The sequence below is a fragment of the Pseudonaja textilis genome, chromosome 3 (genome assembly GCF_049901715.1).
Source record: "Pseudonaja textilis isolate UNSWEBS1 chromosome 3, rPseTex1.2, whole genome shotgun sequence".
Taxonomy (NCBI): domain Eukaryota; kingdom Metazoa; phylum Chordata; class Lepidosauria; order Squamata; family Elapidae; genus Pseudonaja; species Pseudonaja textilis.
The window spans coordinates 10444193-10470244 of NC_141992.1; the positions used below are offsets into that span (position 1 = coordinate 10444193).

General features: G+C 42.0%; 1 protein-coding gene and 1 long non-coding RNA gene across 3 annotated transcripts in view; one reads left to right on the top strand and one right to left on the bottom strand.

Moving 5' to 3' along the window:
* Positions 1 to 11898: 11898 nt before the first annotated feature.
* LOC148126005 (uncharacterized) lies at positions 11899 to 15075 on the bottom strand. The gene is made up of 3 exons (XR_015742672.1): positions 14940 to 15075; positions 13263 to 13324; positions 11899 to 12062 (listed from the first exon to the last, which is right to left on the bottom strand). It is a non-coding gene; the product is annotated as an uncharacterized LOC148126005 (long non-coding RNA).
* CABLES2 (Cdk5 and Abl enzyme substrate 2) overlaps positions 14222 to 26052 on the top strand; it is a 56674-nt gene continuing 44843 nt past the window's right edge. The window contains exon 1 of one of the 2 annotated variants that reach the window (XM_026697400.2): positions 14222 to 14961. In XM_026697400.2, coding sequence (XP_026553185.1) covers positions 14351 to 14961 — 611 coding nt within the window. In that variant the 5' untranslated portion in view covers positions 14222 to 14350. The remainder of the gene's footprint in view (positions 14962 to 26052) is intronic. The other variant, XM_087928911.1, reaches the window with a different exon arrangement.

The window sequence follows — 26052 nt, forward strand, 5'->3', positions numbered from 1 at the left end:
CCAGCCATCTGCCGCTTCTCCCCGCCACCTTCAACTCCTCCTTTGTACCTTCTCACGGTCGATGGGCTTTTCGGGCTCTTTCTTAATCTCCTCCTGAGTAACGCGAGACTCCACCGCCATCGGGACGGCTCTTTGTTGGAAGCCGCCACCCCCTTCGATGAAACTAAGGCGCGAGGATTCCTTCAGCACCCAAATGCCGCTTTCCAACTGATGACCGACAAGCTCACCCGGAAGCACTTTCTCAAGCGCCGTCAAAACAAGACGGCGGCGCCCAAGTAAAATAGGCGGCCCGGTACAAAATAATCCACAGACCGGTACCAGTCTGGGGCCTGGTGGTTGGGGACCACTGGTCCTGTCTACCATTAAACCATCTTTCCAAGCAGTCACCATGTTTCAGTGTCTTTCTTCCCCACTTGGAACTGAACCCAGAAGAATAATTCTTCCAACAGGATAACTGCCAGAATCCCGACAGAGAAAAGTGTATAAGTCTAAGTGCTATTGCTATTGTTTGTGCTGCCCAGCCCTCACCTTCTAAGTACTTAATAGGCTAGTGATAAATCAGCACTCCTGTTGACTGACGAGGGGCCTCTATCCCAGGCCTCAATTACTTCCCTGGCTGTTTTTGTGCCTGCTCGTCCAACAATCTTAGTAGCTGCCAAATTGAACTTGCCAGGTAGTCAGATGTAGAGGAAATGTGGCTGACCTCTTCCCAAAGTCTTCAAAGGCTTTGGGGTCATGTAGTAAAGGAGTTCTGACTACCGATCAGTTATTGGTGGTGTCTTTTGCCCTGTGTGTCTCGTTGGGGGGAGGTGGCATAATTAACCAATCTTGGATGATCCCTAGAAAGCTAAGCAGAATCGAATATGGTTTGGAGACCACCAGGCAATCCTATTATTCCATCCTGGAAGCAGACAGTGCCAAACTGCTTCTGAATGGTTGCCAAGAAAACAGCATAACATGTCCAAATCGTTACAGAACTCCAGGAACATATTACTGTTGTCCGAGAATTCTTATTTTGGCACTCTGTTTAATTCATCCCTTAGGCAAGCCACCATAACCTCTGCTTGAGTTCGCCCTAAGGACATCTCCAGGCCAAAAACCATGGAGATTAATGCTATAGGACAAATCTATGGCTCTGCTTGTCCTTGACTGCCACCTACTGGACATGGAGAAGATATGCTTTCTCTATGCAGCTTCCCTGGAAGTTGGTTAGCAATCAATGCTCTGCACGGCTCTGCAAAAACAACTCTGGTGTAAAGAGCCTGCTCAGTGCAGATTCATGGATGATCTAGGCTGCATTAACAGAAGGATAGAATTAACATCATGTGAAGTGTTAATATCACTTTATAATGCCTTGGTAAGACCACACTTGGAATACTGCATCCAGTTTTTGTCGCCACTTTGTAAAAAAAGATGCTTGAGACTCTAGAAAGAGTGCAGAGAAGAGCAACAAAGCTGATTAGGGGACTGGAGTTTAAAACATATAAAGAAGGGTTGCAGGAATTGGGTATGTCTAATTTAATAAAAAGAAGGACCAGGGGGTGGTGACATAATACCAGGGTTTCAATATCTCAGGGGCTGCCACAAAGAAGAGGGAGTCAAGCTATTCTCCAAAGCACCTGAAGGCAGAAGAAGCAATGGGGTGAAACTAATCAAGGAGAGAAGCAACCTAGAACTAAGGAGAAATTTCCTGACACTGAAAACAATTAATCAGTCGAACAACTTTTCTCCAGAAGTTGTGGATGCTCCAACACTGGGAGTTTTTAAGAAGAGATTGAACAACCATTTGTCTGAAATGGTACAGGGATTCCTGCCTACACAGTGGGGTTGGACTAGAAGACCTCCAAGGTCCTTTCCAACTCTGTTATTTTGTTCTGTTCTGTTAATCTCCAGAGGATCTGAGTTCCCCAAGCTTCAAAACATATGGCTGTTATGTGTTCTGGCTGATCCTTGCCAACAATAAGTAGTAAGTTGGTTTTGATTTCAGGTTCAGGAAGTTGTGTTTCCTCTTAGGTAGCAGAGAGGACTACAACTAAATTCCAAAGACTTGATGGCTGCACCAGCTGAAAAGAATATTTTGTGGCTCAAGGTTGAACTGTGGGGTCCTTGGTGCTCTCTTGAGCTTGGTGGTTTTCTTGCAGACATCTCATGACCCAATTAGGTAACATCATCAGTGCTAGAAGTAGTCTAGACATGGACCAGTGTTTTCCTTAAATAAGGGGCTGACAGCCTGACACGCCTGAGTTCCAGATGAGTTGAGGGAAGGAATTTGCGTGTTCTGACCTAGGCTTCCCAAAAGCATGAAGCCTACTCCTCATCTTAATAAAACCCTTTTTTTAATTTAGGTTAAAGTGAATTCATCCAGCAAAGTCCCAGCAAACAATCTTTCAAGATATTTCACAACTACAAACCTTTATCAGGCTTGGAGTTGCCAGGCCGATATCTTCCAAACGCCACTTTGTAGCAGAAATTACTTGGCAAGAAGTCAGGAACAGATCTTCACTCTAATGAATTGAACTAATTGTCTCCTGCAAACATCACTCCCCTTTCACTCCTCTTTTATTCCCTAGGGGAAGGATCATTCACTGTCCACCTGTGGCTTTACTCCCAAGTTGACCCTTGTTCCTTAGCTGTTCCCTTCTGGCAGGTCTGTGCATGCGCACATTGGGAACAGGCTCCAGCTATTCTTCTGCCCCACTGATCTCCGACTCCAAAAGCAGCTGATAATTGTCAGATGGCCCTGGCCCCATCTCTCCTGGCTGCTGGCGGGCCACAACATTGTGAACATGCTGGGATGTTTAGGCAGGTGGTGGTATACTGGGACAAGGACCGAGAAGGAGGGAGAGGGAGATGGTGATTAAGAAAGGAAATGAGTTGGTGGGAGCGAGTAGCTATACCAGCAGCCACAAATCAAAATCCAGAATTGATAGTGAGATGGACAGCATATAAATTGAATACATAAATAAATATTTTTTTTAAAAAAAAGAATAACTGGGTCTAAGACAAGAGAGATAAAAGAGGCTAAATAAAACTTGTACAACTAGGCCTAAACTTGCAACCATTCATTTAGTAAACATTTGAAATTACAACACCATTGAAAAAAGGGACTTACGACTGTTTTTCACACTTACGACCGTTGCAACATCCCCATGGTCATGTAATCCAAATTTGGACCTTTGGCAACACATATTTATTTTCAGTCTCCTGGGATCATGTGATCATCTTCTGCAACCTGTTGACCAGCAAAGTCAATGGGGAAGCCAGATTCACTTAACAACCGCAGTGATTCATTTAACGACTGTGGCAAGAAAGATTGTAAAATGGGGCAAACCTCACTTTGAACAAGTGCCTCGCTTAGCAACAGAAATGTTGGGCTCAGTTGTGGCTGTAAGTCAAGGACAACCTGTAAATAGAAATGTATGTACCATTAACGCAAATTATCGTTAAAGGGGTTGTTTCCTGAGTATTTACAATGAGCATTTCCTGCACTTTCCTAATGAAAATGAGAGCTTAGCAACATTGGCTCTGCTAAACCTATTAGATCCACAAGATCGCCATTGTGTTCTTTGGCAGTGCTCTCTTCTTGGCATTCCTGACAGGTTAGCAGCAAATGACCTTGAATTTCTTAAGCTGGGTTTTTTATACCGTAGTTTTATAATCCACCTTCCTTCCCTCCCTTCTTCCGAAAGCTGAAACAATCGGACTGTGTCCTTTTTTCCAATATGTATCATAAGAGAATATTCTTCTTTCTGTCATCCAGAATGAATAGGTGCCCTTTTCACTAGCTGAATGCCTCATCATTTCTGGTCTGTGTCAGTGGTGAGATTCAAAAAATTTTTACTACCTGTTCTGCAGGCATGGCCTGGTGGGCATGGCAGGAAAAGGATAATGTAAAATCTCCATTCTCACTCGACTCCTGGTGGAAGGTTACTGCAAAATCCCCATTCCCTCCCCAACCCACTAACCTGCTTTCCAGCTCCGTTCTCCTATGCAGGGCAACAAAAGAAGACCCAGCCGATCAGCTGGGACTCGGGAGGCAGAGAATAGATGGGGGCGGGGCCAGTCAGAGGTGGTATTTACTGGCTCTCTGAATTACTCAAAATGTCCGCTACTGGTTCTCCAGAACTGGTCAGAACCTGCTGAATACCACCTCTGGTCTGGGTGGTTAAATCGATCATGTTGATCTTATAGAACAGGGGTGTCAAACTCAAGGCTGCGAGCCAGATCGAGCCCACATGGTGCTTAGTTCTGGCCCGTGGGACCGCCCTAGAAACAGCTAAGGATAAGGTGACCGACTTTTTTACAATGAGAAGGAGGACACAAATAAATTGAAGAAAAAAAACCAAAGCCACTTGCAGGCGGCATACTCTCTCAAAAGAATTCTCCTGTGTGGAGCGCATGCCTCTCATAATCGCGTCTCGCCGCACTGTACTGAGCCTTGACGAATCGTTAGGTCAAATACAAATACGTCACATCACACACAATGGATAGGATCGGCATCGATCAAATACGGAGATTTATAGATTAGTCTTCAAATATCAAAAAGGAGGACATGTAGGAGGACACTTTTTGAGGGAGGACAGAACTTACAAAAGGAGGATTGTCCTCCCTAAAGGAGGATGGTTGATCACCTTAGCTAAGGACTGGTCTGGGTACACCTCTGCCAGTGAAAACAGAGCTCCATTTTTGGTTGTGGCAGCCTCCTGAAGTTCTCTGCCAGTGAAAACAGAGCTGGCCGGGGGGCGGGGGTGTCTTGGGCTCCATTTGCACTGGCAGAGGGCTAGCAAAACAAACTAAAAACAAAAACAAAGGAGAAATGTTTCCCGTTTTGCATTTGAACATCCAAGAAGGGACAGGAAAGGAGAAAGGGAAAGAGGAAAGAGGAAAGAAAAAGAAGGGAAGATGGAAAGAAAGCAAGGAAGGAAAAATAAGGAAAGAGGGGAAGGAAGAAGGAAGGGAAAAGAAGAAAAGGAAGGAAGGAAGGAAGGAAGGAAGGAAGGAAGGAAGGAAGGAAGGAAGGAAGGAAGGAAGGAAGGAAATTATAATGAAAGGGAGGGAAGATCTGAGGGAAGTTCTGCCTTAGCACTTGGCCACCACAGGTGCCCCCCACGATGTCAAGCTGCTCCCCCTCCCCAAGGTCAAACACAACCCTGATGCTGCAGCCTTCAATGAAATCAAGTTTGACACCACTGTTATAGAATAAGAGTTGGAAGGGACCTTGGAGGTCTTCTAGTCCAACCCACTGCTTAGACCCCGCACCATTTCCTACACATGGTTGTCCAATGTCTTCTTTTAAAACCTCCAACGATGGAGCACCCACAACTTCTGAAGGCAAACCGATCCACTGATTCATTGTTCTAACTATCAGGAAATTCCTCCTTAGTTCCAGGTCGCATCTCTCCTTAATTAGTTTCCATTCATTGCTTCTTGTTCTGCCATGAAGAATAGGTTGACCTCCCCTCTTCTCTGTGGCAGCGCCTTTGTGGCAATCTTCTTCAACTAGTTAAAAGAAGAAGAAAAATGTAAGTCGCTTTCAGAGGTGGGGATATTTGCTGGCTATGATCCTCAAAGGGAAGCTAACGGCTGCAACGGTGTGACTGAAAATCCAGAGATTTCAATGTGGATTAAATAACAGGTGGACTTTTGATCACACAGTTGGAGGCACCACCTGTTTTTTACAACATCCTGCACAAGTCCTTGTTGCTTGGCATCTTTATTTATTTATACTGTCATATAACCTCATTGGTATGGGGCCCACTCCCTAGGGCACTAGGCAGCTGACAATATAAAGAGATACAGGTAGCCCTCGACTTACAACAGTAATGACCATTCAAAGGTACAACGGTGCTGAAAAATGTGACTTATGACCATTTTTCACAGTTATGACCTTTCAAGCATCCCCATGATCAAAGTTCAGATGCTTGGCTGCCGGTTCATATTTATGATGGTTGCTGTGTCCCAAGGTCACGTGATCTCCTTTTGCGACCTTCTGACAAGATAGGAGTTGGAAGGGACCTTGGTGGTCTTCTAGACTGACCCCCCTCACCTCCGCTTGAGGAGGAGACTCTGAACCATTCTGGATCAATGGCTGTCCAATCCGGCCTTGGAAACCTCCAGTAATGGAGCATCCACAACAGTGGTGGGATTCAAAAAACAAATGTTTTACTACCGGTTCTGTGGGCGTGGCTGGTGGGCATGGACTGATGGGCATGGCAGGAGAAGGATACTGCAAAATCTCCATTTCCCCTCCCCCACTAACCTGCTTTCCAGTTCCATTCTCCTGTGCAGGGCAGCAAAAGAAGACTCAGCCAATCAGCTGGGACTCGGGAGGCAGAGAATAGATGGGGGTGGGGCCACTCAGAGGTGGTATTTGCCGGTTCTCTGAACTACTCAAAATTTCCGCTACCGGTGCTCCAGAACCTGTCAGAACCTGGTGAATACCACCTCTGGCCCACAACTTCTGGAGATAAGATTGATAGTTCTCATGGTCAGGAAATCTTTCCTTAGTTCTAGGTTGGACCACTCTTCCATCTGTTATTTTTGTCCTGCCCTCAGGTGCTTTGGAGAACAGGTCAACCCCTTTTCTCTGTGATACACAGAGATTTAGAATAGACACACAACCCTGGTGAACAGCCAGGAAATAATTAAGGAAAGGCACAAATCACCTTCAACAAATCCTCAAGGCCCAAGAGATTCTTTGGAATATATGGAGACCCAGCGAATTGAAAGTAAAACAAAGGTTTACTGGTTCCAACATATTTTTACTCTCTCTCTCTCCCTCTCTCTCTCTTTCTCACGCACACGCATGCACACACACACACACAATCCACATGTACCCACATCCTACTCAACCAGGCTGCCAGGGACTAGCTGAAGAGGCAGAATGATTGTACAGTGAAAATCCAGATTAACAGATGGATGTCCACTATTCCCAATTAGCAATTGAACAGGAGAACGTATCATTGTGGCGATTTATATCATGAACGTGTGATTGACATTCATTATGAAAATGATGCACATTACCTCATCTGCATTCTTGTGTGTTATTTATGTGATGCTTTAACTGCTGACATCATCAGGTGAATAACATACGTTTGATCTGTGGCATACAAGGTGTTCTTTTGGGTTGATAATTTTACTGCATTGACCCAAATTTTTTTGGTTGTTTGGATTGGCATCCAATTTTGCTTGAAAGCAAAAAAGAAGAAAAGCACCTGTACATTGGCTTAAGACTGCTACGGAGTTATGCACCGTGACTCCAAATTCTGCAATTTGATGAGTCACAGAGCTCATCTGCCAGATGAAAATTTATTCAAGGAAATCTGAACTTTTGATATTGGGACCAGAAACAGAACAAAAATCTCAGCAGAGATTTTTATCCTTCAGTCTTTGCCATTTTTGTTTGGTCAGAGCTGCAGAGGTTGCGTTCACACAGCATGCTGGGTTGGGCTAAAATGGATTTGGAGGGTATGAGCAGATAGTTGTCGACTTACAACCATTTGCTTCGTGACTTTAAAATTACAAAGGCACTGGACCTCCGGTTTGAGCTTCTTTGGTGACGGACCGAAATCCGCGATCATGCAGGGTTTCGATCCGTGCTCGCCGCTGGAGCGCCCCGAGCTGATTGGATTTGGGGCTAAGCCATCCCGTAGAGGTGGTGAAGAGTGGGGACACCATCAGCAGGGTCGAGGAGAGCCAGCAGGGTCGAGTCTCCTCCTCAGCTGGCCATTACTCCCTTTCCCGAAGGCGGTTGCAGCAGTGGTCAGAAATGGCCACCTCAAAGAAGAACTCGACCGGCAAAGAATGTGCAGGAGGAAGATAAGAAGAGAAAGTTTTGGTTGACTGGGTCAAACTGAAAAAGCAACAATGTAAGGTACCCTGGAATTTGAACTATAAAAAATAACATTGTTCCCAAAGAAGACTTTGAAGCAGCGAAGGGGAGAGGGAAGGGAAAGGATTTGGCTTTTTTTTTCTTCCCCTCCTTATACTGACAGCTAAGAGACTTAAGTAAGAAACTGACAAAAATCCACTTTAACATCAATAGGCATTTAAGCTGAAAATAAAACATCAAAGGGATTACAAAGACTTTTGGATACTCAAAAACCTTTAAAAGCAGGAAAGGAGAGAAAAAGAATAAAAGGGTGGGATATGGAAAAATGGAGGAGACTGCCTGGACCTAAAAAGAACTTACGGTGAAACTTTAACAAGATTCCTAAAAGATACATTTTAACTGAAATTTTGTAACAAAATAATATAACCCCAGGAAAAGAAAGTGGAAAAAAGAAGCAAGAAGAAACAGCTTTAGATTATTTAATTACTTGGTGATTTTTGGATTTTTGGCTATTGGATTTAAATGACTAAAATCAATCAGATGGTTGTTTAAAAATGTTTAAAATGGCATCACTTTTAGAAGAACTGAAAATGGAACTTAAAAAACAGAAAGAAGATGCACAAGAAAGAAGAGGTTCTTTTGGCTTCATATTTCAATTTTTAGAAATGGAGATCTGGAACTATGAGAAACAACAAGAAACGCTTGTAGAACAAGAAGGTTGGGACAAAGATCTTTAATGATCAAGTAATTTTATGTGGGGGAAGGAAAGGGGGGGAAAGAGTGAAAAGTTTAAGATTTGAAAAAAAAACAACCCAAAAAAGAATAGTTTGAAAAATAATTACAATATTAGGAAGCAACAGAAGAGAGGATCACAGAAGAGAGAATTAGGAGTAGAGAGACAAGAGGCAAAAAGGTGAGGGAGAAGAAGAGGAGGAAGAAGGAAAGGAAAAGAAGCTATAAAAGACAGAAACAAGATATAGAGAAACAGGGAAAAGGTATAAGGATTGAAAGTATAAGCCTATTTAGAGATAATGGGTGAAAATTTAATTGAAAAAGGGATTCTGCAAAGGCACATAAGATAGTATTGTTATATTAGAAATAGAAACAATTTTAGAAAATATGAAACAAAGTATGATTAAAATGATGGATAAAATACTTATTGTAATGCAGTGGAATGTTTGTTAATAAATAAATGAAATAAAGTGAATGAGAGAATGAAATTAGGAAAGGATGGGAACATTTTAATTATTATTTGATTTGAAAAAAAGAATTAATTATGGAAAGTTTATAAGTGTTCACAAGGAAGTATGATATTCAATTGAAAAGAAATGTTAAAGATGTTAAGATTCTAACTAATATTAATGATAGAATTGAATTGGAATGGAATGAGTATTTTATTTACTATTGTCATATATATATATAACTTTTTTAAGAACATAGTGTGTATTTTAATAATGTACCAAGCAGAATTCGATTGGAAGTTATGTACTATATTGAATGTTATAATTTTAAAGCATAAATTGAAGTTTAAATAAGAGTTGAATTGATAAAATTAAAAGATATAAAGGTGTCATACTCCAATTAGTATCTACAGGGGAAAATTTGTTTAATGAGAAAAGATAATATGAAATTGAAACAGGACAGACAAAAGTATAAATATAATGATTGGAAAGACATTGAAACTTAGAAAAAGATATATAATTGAATTTAGATAGATAATTAAAAATAAAGTTGAGAAAACCAAGGGAGGGGAAAAATTATGGAGAAAATATTAAAACAGTAATAAGATATGGAATAGAACACAAAGATGAATATGAAATTGAGTTTGTGTCTGTGTGAAGAAGCGATAACCTGGGATCACGCTAGTCTCAAAAAAAAATGTTTTATTTGTATTATGTTTTTGTGAAAACCCAAATAAAATTTATATTAAAAAAAATTACAAAGGCATTGAAAAAAATTGCAGCAACTTTACATTGCAAATTTATTGCAGCAACTCAGTGGTAAAATTTGGACACAACTTGTGAATAGAATAGGAATAAGAATAGAATAGGAATTAGAATAGAATAGAATAGGAATTAGAATAAAATAGAATAGGAATAAAAATAGAATAGGAATTAGAATAGAATAGAAAAGAATCAGAATAGAATAGGAATAGGATAGGATAGGATAGGATAGGATAGGATAGGATAGGATAGGATAGGATAGAAGAGGAATAGAACAGAATAGAACCAAATAGAATAGAATAGAAAAGAATCAGAATAGGAATAGGAATAAGAATAGGAATAGAAAAGAAAAGAATAGGAATAGGAATAGAACAGGAATAGAATAGAATCAAATAGAATAGAAAGGAATAGGATAGGATGGGATAGGACAGGACAGGACAGGACAGAACAGAATAGAATAAACATTGTATTCTGTATAGGAGCTGTGTCTGAATTTTGCTCACGTGACCACAGGATTGATAACTCATATATATGACAGCTGCAGTGTCCCTGGATCATGGGATCCCCTTTCGTGATCTTCTGATAAGCAAAGTCAATGGGGAAAGCCAAATTCACTTAAGAACCATGTTACTAACTTAACAACTGCAGTGATTCACTTAAAAAAATGTCGCAAGAAAGGTGGTAACTTGGGCTATCTTGCTTAGCAATGGAAATTTTGGGCTCAGTTTTGGTCGTAGGTTGAGGATTAGCCGTAATTTAATAGGGGTGGTGGTAGAAATCTGCCACCATGTGCAAAGATATATGATGAGACCAGGTCACCATATTAAATTAGTGTTTTTCAACTTCACAACTTTAAGATGTGTGGACTTCAACTCCCAGAATTCTCCAGCCAGCCATCTTAAAGTTGCCAACTTTGAAAAAAGACTGCCTTAAATCATAATGTGGTTCAAGCTATACGTACAACATGTCGCCTTTTATTTATTTATTACCCAAATTTAGAAACTGCTGAAGTCCCAAAGGTCTCTTGGCAATTCAGAAAATAAAATACCCAGTAAAAAAATATGCAATAAAAATGCAAAAATAAAAGGTCTATAAAACAGTTTTTATAAATAGAACGAAGTTAAATAAGGGAGCTGGTTCCATTTTTTCCCCATGGATTTTGGTATTATAATAGTTCTGTACTTTAGACTGGTAATTTCCCTATTCTATTATTCTGAATAACCACTTAATTGCCTTATTCTAATTGCTTCACTATATTAATTTCCAAATTAAACTTAGAATTGTATTTGTATTGTTGCATGATTATATAGTTTGTTTCACTCTAATCAATTTCTACGCTGGTATAGGTTGCATTGATATTCAACCAGTTAAATTTGACTCTTTTTCTTTCAAATATTATTTTATCAGTCAAGGACAGACACAAAATGACTGGCTGACTGAATAAATGAGGATAAATAAATGTGATGCAAATCAGATGGAATCATGGTAGCACCAGGCTGACCTTGTAAGAAGTTTAAAACCAGAGCTGGGTCTCATTCATACATGGATGGGAGACCACCAGGAGTAGATGCTGGACTAGGAATCTGCCTGTTTATTTGCCTCCTGGTAAAAGGCAGGGTGAAATATTGTTATACTATTAACCAATTTCTAAAGCAGTGGTTCTCAACTTCAGAGTTTTAAGTTGTGTGGACTTCAACTCCCAGAATCCCCAGCCGGCATAGCTGAGTTGAAGAAGTCCATACATCTTAAAGTAGTTAAAATTGAGAAAACTGCTCTAACGTCACTAAAAATCAAGGTCAATGTTTAAAAAGCTTCCCTTTCCAACCTGAGATCAAGGTTTAGTATGTTGTGTGAACAAGCATGAAATAAAAAGAGAGTCCCTTTCCAACAGCAAGCGCTACATGAAAATAATATTTTTCCTCCAATGATTCTATGCTAATTTCACATCCGGGGTGAGCTAGGGAGTGAAATTCCTGTCTAGACTACCATGGCTAGTTACTAAAACTCTGACAGCTATAAACAGCTGGTCCTTGCAGATAGCATATCTAGAAAACACCCTTTTTCAATGGCACATTTACTGTTCCCTGATTAGAAGATCCAGCCAGCAAACAGAGAAAGAAAATCCCATAATATTAAGTTTGCAATCCATGAATCCATTCAATCACACTCAAAAGAAAAAGAAAGGACATTTCTACAACCTTGGCAAATAACCTTCCATACAGCTACTCTTTTCTTCTGGAGATGCTAACATTGCCTGCTGCAGGCTGGGTCAAATACCAGCACTAAATCTGCAGCAATGAAGCAGCATTCAGAAGAAACACCAGAGCCTTTCTTAAATTCAACCAAGGTTGCATCAGTTGGTTGGATCAACTTAGCGGGCTGTCAATGTCAACCTTGGCTATTGGATTAATTTATGGTTTGATATACCAGCATTGTGTCAACTTAGAAAATAAGAAAGTTAGTCCCCTTAGGGTTAAGTGTATTGTGTGGATGGCTTCAAGGATTCCAAGGCAAGTCAATGGATATCTCAAAGGTGCTTTTTTAAAAGGCAACTGGACTTTGTTTTTCTTTGAAGACATTTCACTTCTCACCCAAGAAGCTTCATCAGAACCGAAGAAGCTTCTTGGATGAAAAGTGAAACGTCTTCAAGGAAAAACAAAATCCATCAGAACTGAAGAAGCTTCCTGGATGAGAAGTGAAACGTCTTCAAGGAAAAACAAAATCCATCAGAACTGAAGAAGCTTCCTGGATGAGAAGTGAAATGTCTTCAAGGAAAAACAAAATCCATCAGAACTGAAGAAGCTTCTTGGATGAGAAATGAAACATCTTCAAGGAAAAAGCAAAGCACCTTTGGGATAACCATGACTTAGATGACTGAGAATTTCCACAAACAAGTCAACGGATAATTTGCCGACTAGGGCTGCACCTCACAATTTTTGAGGGGGACAGAGATCCTGCAATGGTTTTAACAGGACCCTGCAGGAAGCAATCCAACAGATAGGGCTGTTTTCCCCCAATGTGAAGTAGAAAAAAAATAGGAAACAAATTCCTGTAGGCATAGTGCAAAAATTATGATCTGCTATTTAATAAATAATTGATGTTAGCAGTTTTAATATATTAATTAGCCACAGGCTGTGCTTTTTAAAACTTTTTCTATAATGCAGAAAACAGGATTCAGTAGGAAGGCTGCTTTAAAGGCTTGCCCCTTTGAAAAGTTTTGAAAATGAAGAATATATGTGTGCGCACATAAATTCTTCATTTTTAAAACTTTTCAAAGGGGCAAGCTTTTAAAGCTTTCTTTCTTTCTTACTCATTCAATAAGAGAGTGCTTTCTTTCTTATTCATTCTTTAATTGTTTAAACAATTGACATAGCTGCCGATTTCACCAAGGTGACCCTGGGTGGCACACAAAGATTAAAACCTAAAACCATTTCATAAATCTTAAAATCAATATTCAATTTTCTTTTCAAACCAGAAGCTTTACACACCAGAAATTCCCTCTCGAGCAGGTGGGTTGGAGGATTGATTTGGAAATTAACTTCTGCTGCATCTAGAGAAAGATAAAAGCAGGAAAAGCAAAGGCATCACAGTTTTTTATTTTATTTATTAATGAGCCACAGTGGCACATAACTTTGCTGGCTGCCGGCTGCCTGCAATTTGGCAGTTCGAATCTCACCAGGCTCAAGGTTGACTCAGCCTTCCATCCTTCCGAGGTTGCTAAAATGAGGACGCAGATTGTTTGGGGCAATAGACTGACTCTGTAAACTACTTAGATAGTGTTGTAAAGCACTGCAAAGCGGTATATAAGTCTAAATGCTATTGCTATTATGTAGTTAAAACCCCCACCAGTCTCAAAATATTATTAGGCAGTGCATAACATCAGATGAAATGAAACGATAAAATGATAGCAATAATAATATCCAGTGCCCAAGTATTGATAGGTTTGCATTGGTTAAAAACAAATATTTTTTTGGGGGGGTGGCTATATGGATTTCAATTTCTCATTCTAATCTATAGTCCTGGTGGTCTCCCATCCTAGTATGAAGTATTATTTAAGGTTAGGGTTAGAAGGGGGGAGGAGGGGGGGAAGGAGGAGGAAGAAGAGGAAAAAGAAGAAAAGTCCAGTTGCCTCCTGAAAAAGTATCTTTGGGATTTTTTCCCAAAAGGTAATTGAACTTGTGGTGGTTGTTGTTTTTCCCCTTCGAAAACGTTCCCGGCCTTTGAACACGGCGGCCTTGAGACCTCGCGAAGAGGCGTTAAACAGAAAGGAAGAAGGTCCCGGTTGGAGGGGTGAGGAGAGGAGGAGGAGGGGAAAAACAGAGCGGCGGTGACAATAGGACCGACGGCGCGCCAATGAGAGGCGGCGAAGGGCGTCTGTATTTACATACCGCCGCGACGCGTCCAATGACCGGCCGGGCGCTCCTGAGCCACCTCCCTTAGCCGGGCCGAGCGGCCCAAAGAGGGAAGCGCGAGTCGGTTCCACCCGCCCGAGCTGGGGGCGGGCGGCCGGCGGGCCGACGGCTTCCCCGCCGCTGCGAGTGGCGGCTGCGGGGCAAGGTTGCCGCGGCTGGGGAGAATGGCTGCAGCTGCGTGTGGCTCCCCGACGAGCCGGCCGCCCCAAGAGGAGCCTCCGGAGGCAGCGCCGGCCGGGGCTCGCAAACGGGGCGGCGACGCGCGGCGGAGGCAGGCCGCCCTCTTCTTCCTCAACAACATCTCCCTGGACGGGCGACCGCCGTCCTGCCCGGCGCCCGGGAAGCCTTCGCAGGGGCTGCCCGCTTCGCCGGCCCCAGGAGAGCCTCAGCCGCCGCCTCCGCCGCCGCCCCAGCGGCCGGAGGAAGAGGCAAGAGGGGCGGCGTCGGCCGAGCCCGCTCCCCGCCTGCTGCTGCCGGGCCCCCACGGGCCCCCGCCGGGCTTCCTGCTGCCCCCCACGGCCGAGCTGGACCCTTCCCGCGGGCTGGGCGCGGCCGCTGCCCTCCTGCCCCAACTGCTGCTGGGCAGCCCGCTCTGCCCGGTGCCCGCCGCTGCCGCCGCCGCTGTCAGCCCGGCCGCCCTAGCGGGGGTCTTGATGGGGGCCCCCAAGACGGGCATCGCGCCCCCCGGATTGCTCAGCCCCACCCAGGGCGCCCCTGTTGGAGGAGGAGGAGCAGGAGGAGCAGGAGGGCTACCTTTGGAGGTGCAGAGGCAAAGGTGAGCGTCTCTCTCTCTCTCCCCCCTGTTCCTGGGTCTCCGTGGGTGGGAAGAGCTGGTCTCGTCTGTTTTTGGATGGTCTGCAATTAATTCTACTTTCTTAATCCAGCCGACCTGCTGGTGGGGGGGGGAAGGGGGTCGGCTGGATTAGATTGGATAACCCTTTGTCTGAAATGGTATAGGGTTTCTTGGTTGAGCATGGGGGTTGGACTAGAAGACCTTCAAGGTCCCTTCCAACTCTGTTTTTCTAATTCTAATGTAAACCCCACTCCCGGCTAATTGGGGGAAAACACACCCACCCCTTGTCTTCCTTTCTCCTCCTCTGAATGCCTTGTTTTCTGGCCAGCCACAAGGAATGGGTATTGGGGGCACTGGAGAACGCTGGCCGCATCCCTTGTCTTGTGCAACTTGTCCTTCTGCCGGCTGCCTTGGGACTACAGCACCCATCGCCTCTGCCCCCTCACCCCGTTTTCCAGGGGAAGCGGTTTGGGGCAAGGTGGCCTTAAAGAGAAAAGGCAAGCCGGAGAGATCACGTCTGTATGCGGTGCTCTGGGGATATCTGAGTTTTTAGGCTTTTTAGAGCAAACTTTCTGTCGGCTGGCAGCATGAAGGTTTGGGGAGCGTGCAGACAGGCTGCCCCGGTGTGCAACCCGGAGCAAGGTCGAGGAGAGGTAAGTCACCCCCAAGAGTTTGGGTTGACTGGAGGTCTCCTCCTTAGTAGTCCCTAAAAGAGAATGAAGTTGGCAAACGCCTCTTAAGATGTTTCCACCTGGTGCCCTCAACCGGAAGTGCAAAAACAAAACATAACAGCACAGCCCTGGAAACTGTAGTCAGCTTGCCAGTGTCCTTTTGTGACCCCTCCCCAACCCCCCCCCCCCTTCAGTACCCTACATTTTAAAGAGTATTTGTGTGTGTTGAGTTTGCATTTTCTGTATCTTAGTAGGTGGTTGGGAGAGAAGGGAAGGGAGTGGGTGTGTGCTACTTTGCTTCTGGTTTTCTCAGGAATTACATACTGGTTGCCTTTCCTTATCCACAATCCCTTCTCCTTTGGGGGTTTTGCTTTGCTACCCAAAGAAGTTATGTCAAATTAATCCCTCCCGCCATTTTTTTCCCTTGGTTTTCACACTCAAATCTTGTAGAAGAGTGTCAGAGCTCTGTGGGGAACTTTCGACAACGAGTGGTGTTCTGCTGAGTCCCTTTGAGCCTTAAGAATACCGAATCTGGGGTGCATTTTCACCATCCCAGTATGGCCAAAGACTGAAGGAGGTTGTGTTTGTGTGCAAAATGAGCTTGTTGCCCTGGGATCTCACACTCTGTTTGCTTGGGGGCTAATGAGGCAACTTAGGTAGTTTGATTTTTGCCTTTGTGAATTTTTAGGCCCAGGCTCAAAAAAAATGAGGGCACTTTGAAATGTTTGAGATAAATCCATTTTTACATGAAATTTTTTCTACCCCCCCACTCCACTATCACAGATTTTTGTGTGTGTACATGTGAATGTGTGATCTTTAGCCTGGGCCACATTGATTAAGCCAAAAGATGAGCTTTGACTGATCTTCAAAAGCTGAGCAGGGTGAGTCCTACTTGGATAAGGTACAGTTAAGAAAATCTGCAAAGTAAATTGTAAATCAGTCTGTAGAGTAGATCAAGCTGTAGAGTGGATAGAGAAATTGAAAAGAAGATATCCTGGAAGAAGTCAAAAGGAAGCAGTTTTGTTGCCAATTAAATTCTCTGAATATGTTTGTGAAGTCACCATTTCAGTCTGGACTCTAAAGGATACTTTACGAGTTGTTTTGTGGTTTTTATTGGGACTCTGTGAATAAGCCTCAAATTGGCAGAGATGCTATGAAAAAGGTAAACATGAAAGATTCACTGAGTACATAGACTTTGGGCCAATTCAGAAATGTGCTATTTGGGGCATTTGTTGCAATCCTCACATCTAGTTGGCTGGTCTTGACCAAGTCGTAGAATCCTCTGGCAGCACTCATCCAACCTGGTTTTTGAATTAGCCCATATTTGAGGTTTGCATAATGCACAAGGGCCCTAAACAAGAAGTATAATAGAATACGTAACAAAATGCCTAGCTGCTATTTTGCTAGTACATATTTACCCAGGCAAAAACAGTTTACCATAGATGTTTTGCTTTTTATTTTAGTTGGTTTTCTGCTGGTTTGGTTTGTCTTGTCCTGCTAATAAAAGGTTTTCTGTATTCTGTAGGAGGGGTATCCAGAGAAAAGGAAACCTTATTTTTTTTCAAAAAGAATAATGGAAAGAATAATTCTTTTTAGTGCAGATTTGATTGTTGTGTTCAGCTTGAGCCTGTGGCATTGTGCTGCTATTTATCAAAACAGATAATGATCTTTGTACCACTTACAAAAAATAGTGTTGCTATTGTGTAACTTTTCAATGACTTTCAACATACCCTTGTCCAATGCATCTTCCTTTCATCTGAATCTGCAATAATTAAGAAAGCTCCAGCAGTTATAGAAGAAGGAAGTTTGCTTTATGAGTATGGAGTCTATTCCATCTCTGGTTTTGGGGGTATAGAATTGGGTGGGTGGGTGGGAGCATAGTTTGGGACCTTCCCATCATTTTTAGACAGCTGTCAGTTTCATTTCCTTCTCTCTTCCATTCTACACCCCATTCACCCAATCTCTGTCCATTGAAAAGAAAATAAATTTTATACACAAAGGAATCATGAATGGAAAACTTTAGTTTAACAGTTACACGTATTATTCTGGCTTACTTCTTTTCACTTATACCCAAGGGAAAGAAGGGGGATCCTGAATATGTGAAATTAGGAGCATTATAATTGATAGCCATATGGACAACTTGTGTTGTTCTGAATTCTAAGGCAGACTTCCTTAACTTTCTATCCTCCAGCTATTTAAGGTTTACAGCAGTGTGCACGGGCATTGTTATACAAATAAGACAGGAAAGGCTGCATAGGATAATTCTATTTGTGTGTTAGAACAGGAGTCTCCAAACTTGCCAACTTTAAGACTTGAGGACTTCAGCTCCCAGAATTCCTCAGCCAGCCATTCTGACAGTTGAAGTCCACACAAGCCTTAAAGTTGCCAAATTTGGAGACCCCCTGCATGAGAAGAACGAAAGATGCTTTCAGATGTTGAATTCAGCTCTGGAAAGAAACAGGTTTGTGCCTTTAGCGTTACAGCAATGTGCATGATCTCTGAAAATGTGCACACTGGTGGATGGTTAAGATTTTCAGGGCTAGTAGATTTTGTTTGCTTCATTAGTCCTTCCTGGGACAAGCACAATAATGGGGGATTGAGGGTTTATCAGTTATCTCTTTCATTTTTCCTCCTGCTTTTCAGAAAACAAATGTGAGTTGTCTCACTCCTAAAGTCTTCGTCAAACTGCTTTTTTAAACCTGTTAGTAACAGAGCACCTTCCAGAGATATATCTGAAACCCGAAATACACCTGTCGGAGAGCTGTCATTTTTGTTCTTACTGGAATTGTGACTTCAAATCCTTCAAGAGCGCTAGGCTAGAAGTTCTTCAGAGGCACGTGTCTAGAATCCAGGGGGCTGTGAGTTTATTACGTTTAAACGTCCCCCCACCATCTCACTACCCAAAGTGCCTCTTGACACTGCAGGCATGAAATCTGTTGGATCATTTTTCCCCACCACCCGCACGCCTTCTGAGTCAACACTTACTCAAAGACACACACACACATACGCTCATCTTCAGCACAAAAAGTAAAGATGTCCTTCTGTACCTCTTGTTCTACAGCTATTCACGCCAAGTACCAGCATTGTCCTTAACAAGATTGTTTGCTTACATCTTTCAGTTTTCGCTCAGTTTACACCTGACTATGAACGTATCCTAGATCTCTTCAACCCAACTCTGAGCTCACAATAGCAATGCAGACTCTTCTAGTGATTTTGGTTTTTTGTTTTGTTTTTGTTTTTTTGTTTTTGTTTTGTTTTGTTTTGTAGATCCTAAGCAATCCTATCCGAACTGATACTGGTTGGAACAAATCCAAGTCTGCTTTTCATTAGACAAAGTATCAGTCACTTTCTCCTTGCGTCCGGCTTCATTCGGAAGAAGTTCTGCCACTTGTGGTGCCCGTATCAATTCAGATAGGATTGCTTTAGGAGGTGGAATGTCCTCTGCCTAACCTCTTTAACATTCAGGCTTGTCTTCGTTGTTGAGAGTTTTTTCCTTCTCTGTCAGGTACAATTTGCTATTACCTGTGGAAGCTAGAAATTGAGAAGGCAGCTTTTCGCTACCAGGTGCCTCTAACAGAGGCATTGGACTTCTACTCCCATAATTAAGACCCTTGCAGGGATTGTGTGTTTTTCTTGCTTGTTGCTGAGCAAAGGTATATCTGCAAGAGCTTTTCTTTCCCAGAGGATTTGAGGAGGGAGGGAAATAATACATTTCTGAAAGATTTTTCTTACCCTGCGTGATGTTTTGCTATCTCCGGCCAAGTGTGACAGGCAGCCTTCCTGTTTTAAATTCTCACAAATGAATGCAAATATACGTGGATCTTTGCCAGGATAAACATTGCAGGATCCAATTCTTGTTGGCTCACTGGGACCAGAAGTTTAGTCTTCTGAGTTTTCAGATTCGTGCTGGAGCTCATCCTCAGGGACAGTTTAATTAAAACAATTTAATTTAACTTTTAAAACAAATTGAATTTGTTTTATTTCTCTCCAAATCAGAGTTGGTATTCAGCAGGTTCTGACCAGTTCTGGAGAACCAGTAGCGGAAGTTTTGAGTAGTTCGGAAACGGGCAAATATCACCTCTGACTGGAGATTGTACAGTATTCTTCCCCTGCCACACCTACAGAACTCGTAGTAAAAAAAATTTGAATCCCACCACTGCTCCAAATGGATTGGATCTTCTTTCAGAGTATTGAGAACAGGGGTGTCCAACCTTGATAACTTTAATATCTACGGACTTCAACTCCCAGAATTCCCCAGCTTGAAGTCTACAAGCCTTAAAGTTACTTAAGGTGGACACCACTGACTTAGCAGGTCCAGAAATCCAACATGAAGCCATAATATTATTAAATTTGCAGATGATACAACAGTAGTAGGACTCATTTCCAGGGGACGAGTCTGCCTATTGAGAAGAGGTGGACCGGTTGCTTTTGTGGTGTGGAGACAATAACTTGGTCCTTAACACCAATAAGACCAAGGAGCTTATAGTAGACTATAGAAGGAATAGATCAGACATCCAGCCCTTGTTTATCAATTGACACCGAGTGGAGAAAGTGGCCAGAGGATCATTGGTTGCCCTCTCCCCTCTTTGGAAGAGCTTTATAGCTCCCACTGCCTTAAGAAAGTTCAAAACATTCTCAAAGATCCATCTCATCCTGGGCACCCCTTTTTTTTTTTAACTATTACCATCAGACAGTATAATAAAAACAAGGACAAATAGGCTGAAAACAGCTTCTGTCCCAAAGCAGTAACAACATTGAATTTTACTGTATAGTGCAATATTAATGCAATATCAGGGGTTTTCAATTCAATTGTATAGAATGTGAAGGATGTGTGTTTGTGTTTTATTTTTTTAAATTATAATGTACATTTAATTTTGTTGTACAAGATGCAATAATAATAAACTAAATTAAACCATGTTGAAAAAGAAACTAAACTACTCAGAAGCGACAAAGAAAATTAGGACAAAGGAATATTGGATATGTTTGCCGCCTTGAATTATTTATAAAAAAAATAATAATAAAGGCGGAATAAAAAGAATCTAAAAAGAAGTCACTTGGATGCATTCAAAGAAGCACCTCCCTCTTGGAAAAGATGTTCCCCAGATCTTCAAATTTTAATTGTCCAATGCATTTAGAAACTTTGCAAAGAATTGATTCCCACAGTTCTCATATAGTGGAAAAATGCATCTTCTTTCTTCTGCCTTAATCTTCTAAGGATAAAGGATTCTACTTCAGTTTCCTAAACAATGAAGATTTGAGAGCTGAGTGACTATTTGCCAACCCTCTTTAGGCTAAGTCTTGTGTAACTTTGTCTAACCCTGAAAGCTAAGTGGAATCCAGCCTGTTTAACACTTGGATGGGTTATCACCAGTGTTGTGGGGTAGACCAGGAATTTTTAAAAAAAATCCCCCAAGAAGGCAATGGAAATCACTTCCCTATTGTTGTCAAAAAACAACAACAGCAACATCTTGCATGGACTTGTCAGCCAAAGTCAAATTGACTTTACTTTTTATCCTTAAGCTAAATGGGGCCAGCCATCAATTCTCTCCATCATGCCTCATGGAAACTAGCTAACCTGTCAATCCAAGGAGCAGGAAGAGACAAGCCCAGAAAAATTGAAAGCTGAAGTGCCAAACAAGAGCAGGGTTTCCCCTTCTTAAGTAGTTTATGTTTATGGCCACCCAACTTACTCTCAGTGACTCCCATTGGCTTACAAGGATAAACGCCCAATACAAGGACAATTAAAAAGCAACATCCCTCACACACACACCAACCAATCCTGGCTTGCTTGATGTTGACAGCAATCAAACGAGCCACTTGATGGGCTACATATCATTCTGGAGTCTTCAAACCCAGTAGCAAAACTGTATCTTCGGGGTCTTGTAAAGAGTGTCAAAGCAGGGGCCAATCTTATCTCTGCAGGGATGATGCAGGGAGGGAGCCACCACAGAGAAGGCCCTTCTTGGTCCCGCTACATGCTGCTACGTGCTATTGCTATTATCCCATGCAAGCTGTCTATTACAAATGATGAGGTGTCGCTTCTTCTTTTTCCTTCCACTAGTCGTCATTTTTCTTCTGCATTTGAATTTATCCCTCTTTTTGGATAAAAGGTTCAACAATATGGAATTCCATCCTTCAAATTCCCATCCTCTGCTCATCCTTCTTTCTCTTTTTACTATCTGCTATTTATTCCTGTTCTGTGTTATCAGCTGATGAACTCTGCATTAACCACTAATGCCCTTCTAGATTCACTTATTCATCCTTCTTCATCCTTTGTTGAGTTCCCTAAGTGGTGTTTTGATAGCCAAGTCCTGTTGAATCAGTTCTGGACTAGATTGTACATCTTTGACTATCAGATATTTGCTATCTAGGTTATCTTCCCTGGACATCACTAGTTGTATACTTGATGAAATCAAATCCTTCTTTTGCTTTGTTTTTGTTTTATTTTGAAATGTTACATAGCAGATTACTGTCCCAAGAATTTCTCCTTATAAAAGGTGCCCTTCCAGGATCCACTTTGGATTCTGTTCTATTAATCCTTTGAATCATCATCTTGAGTATTTCCAATATATAGGCAGTCCTCCACTTACAACCACGATGGTCCCCAAAGTTTCTGTTCCTTAGCGAGACCATTGTTAAGTGAGTTTTGCCTCCTTTTACTACGTTCCTTGCCACCGTTGTTAAGTGAATCACTGCAACTGTTAGTAAAGTGACTCTGGCTTCCCTATTGACATTACTTGTCAGAGTCACAAAAGGGGATCATATGACCCTGGGACACTGCAACTGTCATAAGTACATGTCAGTTGCCAAGCGTCTGAGTTTTCATCATGCCGCCACAAGGATGCTGCCACAGCCATAAGTATGAAAAACAGTCCTAAGTCACTTGTGTACCATTGTAACTTTGAATAGTCACTAAATGAACTGTTGTAAGTTGAGGACTACCTGTAACTGCTATGCTGATGCAGTAATCTTCAGGGCTGTCACCAAGTTGGCTTTTGTGGCTTTTAAGTCATTCTACCGTGACATATAGAATGCTTTATTAGCTTTCTCTTTGGATATATTCACCTTCAACTGCCTGTGGAGAAGATCCAGATCCTGGTTTCAGCCAGATCATTCTTCCCATCCTCCACAGGATCCAGGGCTCTCAGATTTCCTATTGTCACCATTGGCAGCCTCCGCTGGGAGTCTTTATTAATCTACTGCAGAAAAAAACAATCACTGCCAACCTGCCTTCCATGGAGGACCTGCTGCAGAAGTCAAAAGAGGGCTGTGAAAATATCTACAGACCCCTCACATCCCAGACATAAACGGTTTCAACTCCTTCCCTCAAAACGACACTATAGAGCATTACACACCAAAACAAGTAGATATGCCAACACCCTACTAAACAAATAATTCTCTCAACACCGTCCAACTATTTACACAGTCTGCATTACTATTACTATTAATCTTCTCATCATTCCTTATCACCCATCCCCTCCCACTTGTGACTGTATGACTGTAACTTTGTCATTTGTATCCTTACGATTTATATTGACTGTTTCCTAGTATGATTTGATTGCTTAGTGTACCCTATGACTATCTTTAAGTGTTGTACCTTATGATTCTTGACAAATGTATGGGTGTTGACAAGTTTAATGGGTGTTTTATAAAAATCACTTTTTGTGAGATGAGTGACTATAACGTAATAAATAAGCATTTTCACCAAGGCATATATTTCGGGAATAGTATCACTTAATGACATCCATGATGTGCTATCAAGCAAAGCAGAAAAGAAAGATGCATTATCACAGCTTCAGATTTAAATATCAGACTTACTTGGAAACAATTCCATCATTCTTTGCCAGTCGCAGAATTGAATCATCAGATTCCCCCTGAAAAACAGATTTGTAGTTAGGTTAGATGAAGAAATTGAATTCATACTCTGAATTTCAATCTGAAAATGCTTCGGTGAATTTGGGAAATTGTACAAAGAATGGACAATTAAGAAGGAATGGCCTACTTATTTGCCAAGGTTAAAAATCTGGAACTGAACACACTCAAAACCATAGAAATGGTGGTAGACTTTAGAAGAAACCCTCCCATACTACCACCTCTTACAGTACTAGACAACACAGTATCAACAGTGGAGACCTTCAAATTTCTAGGTTCTACTATATCACATGACCTAAAATGGACACCTAACATCAAAAACATCATCAAAAAAGCACAACAAAGAAAGTTCTTTCTGCCCCAACTCAGAAAGCTCAAACTGCCCAAGGAGCTGCTGATACAGTTCTACAGAGGAATTGTTAAGTCTGTCCTCTGCACCTCTATAACTGTCTGGTTTGACTCTGCAACCCGACAGGACAGACAGACTTCAGAGGATAATTAGGACTGCAGAAAAAACAATTACTACCCACCTGCCTTCAATTGAGGACCTGTATACTGCACGAGTCAAAAAGAGGGCTGTAAAAATATTTACAGACCCCTCACATCCCGGACATAAACTGTTTCAATTCCTTCCCTCAAAATGACGCTATAGAGCACTGCACACCAGAACAACTAGACATGCCATCACTCTACTAAACAAATAATTCTCTCAACACCGTCCAACTATTTACAAAGTCTGCATTATTACTATTAATCTTCTCATCACTCCTTATCACCCATCCCCTCCCACTTGTGACTGTACGTCTGTAACTTTGTCACTTGTTTCCTTGCGATTTATATTGACTGTTTCCTAGTCTGATTTGATTGCTTGTTTGTACCCTATGACTATCATTAAGTGTTGTACCTTATGATTCTTGATTCTTGACAAATGTATCTTTTATGTATACTGAGAGCATTTGCACCAAGACAAATTCCTTGTGTGTCCAGTCACACTTGGCCAATAAAGAATTCTATTCTATCTACAGCTAGCATGCATTTTTCTGGAAGGAATCCAGGTTTGCTTTTCACGGCTGTCAGGATTCCAGCAATCGCCCTAATTAAATCATGATTCTCGAGCCAAACTTCAAAAAACTTCAAAAGATTCATTAGAGGTGACATACTGGCACTGCCCTGTGTGAATCCAACTCGTGCATACGTAATTTACAATCACCTGTGACCCTGTTTTCCCCATTCCTCCCTGAGTGTCTCATAAACCAGATTCTCCAATTGAGCACGTTCACAGGCTGGGTGTCATCATTCACGTTCTCCAATGAAATATATTTGTGGGCAAAAGCTCTGGTATTTTAGTTTCAATCTTTTAAAGATAAAGAGTTGGAATGTACTTCTGCTTTCAACTGCTCTTTCAGATTTCCTCCCCCCCCCTTTTTTTTTTTAAATGGCAACTACTAAAACAGGCATAGGAATGTTTTATGAGTTGACAGCTGCCTTCTGTGCAGCTTGAAGAAACCCTACCTGGTTTTCTTACGAAGATCATAGATTAGCTGAGTGGAGAAAAGAGACTATTGTTGAAATAGTGATACTGACAGGTTGTAACAAGTAGGATACACATGGGGCTCTCTCCGTCTTGTCTATGCCAATGGCCAACACGTAGCCCACAACAACAATCCCAGTCCTTGTTGACAGAAAGTTACTCAGCTGTGTTGGAAGAAATACCCAGGTCCAGTTCCAAGCCAGGAGAAAGGCACTGGAGACAAAATGGAGGCTGATTGGAAAGAGGGACCATTTATTGATGAAGCAGAAGCATATGGGTGGTTTCGATCCGCTGACCACCTCGAGCTGAGAGCGAGGGGTATTTATACTTTCTTTGGGGTTTTGCACTTGAACTTCCTGTTCAAAAACATGTATTCTATTGGCTGTTGTAGGGGTCATAGCTGGCTCTGTAGGTTGCCTGAGGTTTGGTTGAAGTTTGGACTCTGGTGCAATGTCCTTAGGAGATTGTGCAATGTAGGAAGCTCTGTTGCTAGCGGATTAATCAATCCTATTAAGTCGTTGGAGGGCCATGTCTTAATCCCATCATCCTGGAGCTGAAGGTCTTTCGTTTTGTAGATAGGATGGCCCAGTTTTTCTTAACAGGACAAAAAATATCTGCTGGGGGCTATTAAGAAAGGCGGGGGCTGTCTCTTTCTGTCTCCAAGAGCATGTTTCTCCATTCCTCCTTTAGGGAAATATAATATTCTGCCTTTTTAATATTTCTCAAAATATTTTTCTTCTAGGAGGGAGGGGTCTTCCCTCAGCTGTATGATAAAGGGGAAAGTGGCAGAGATATGTAAGATAAGTATCCCAATCTCTTCCTTCTCGGGTTCTGGAGCAATGAATGGAAACATAAATGTTTGATGGTATTGTTGGAAGAAATATCCTTCTGGGTTCAGTTCCAAGTGGGGAAAAAGACACTGGAACCATGGAGGCTGTTTGGAAAGATGGTTTAATGGTGGACAGGATCACATGCCTTGGAGCTCCTGGGTGAAGAAAA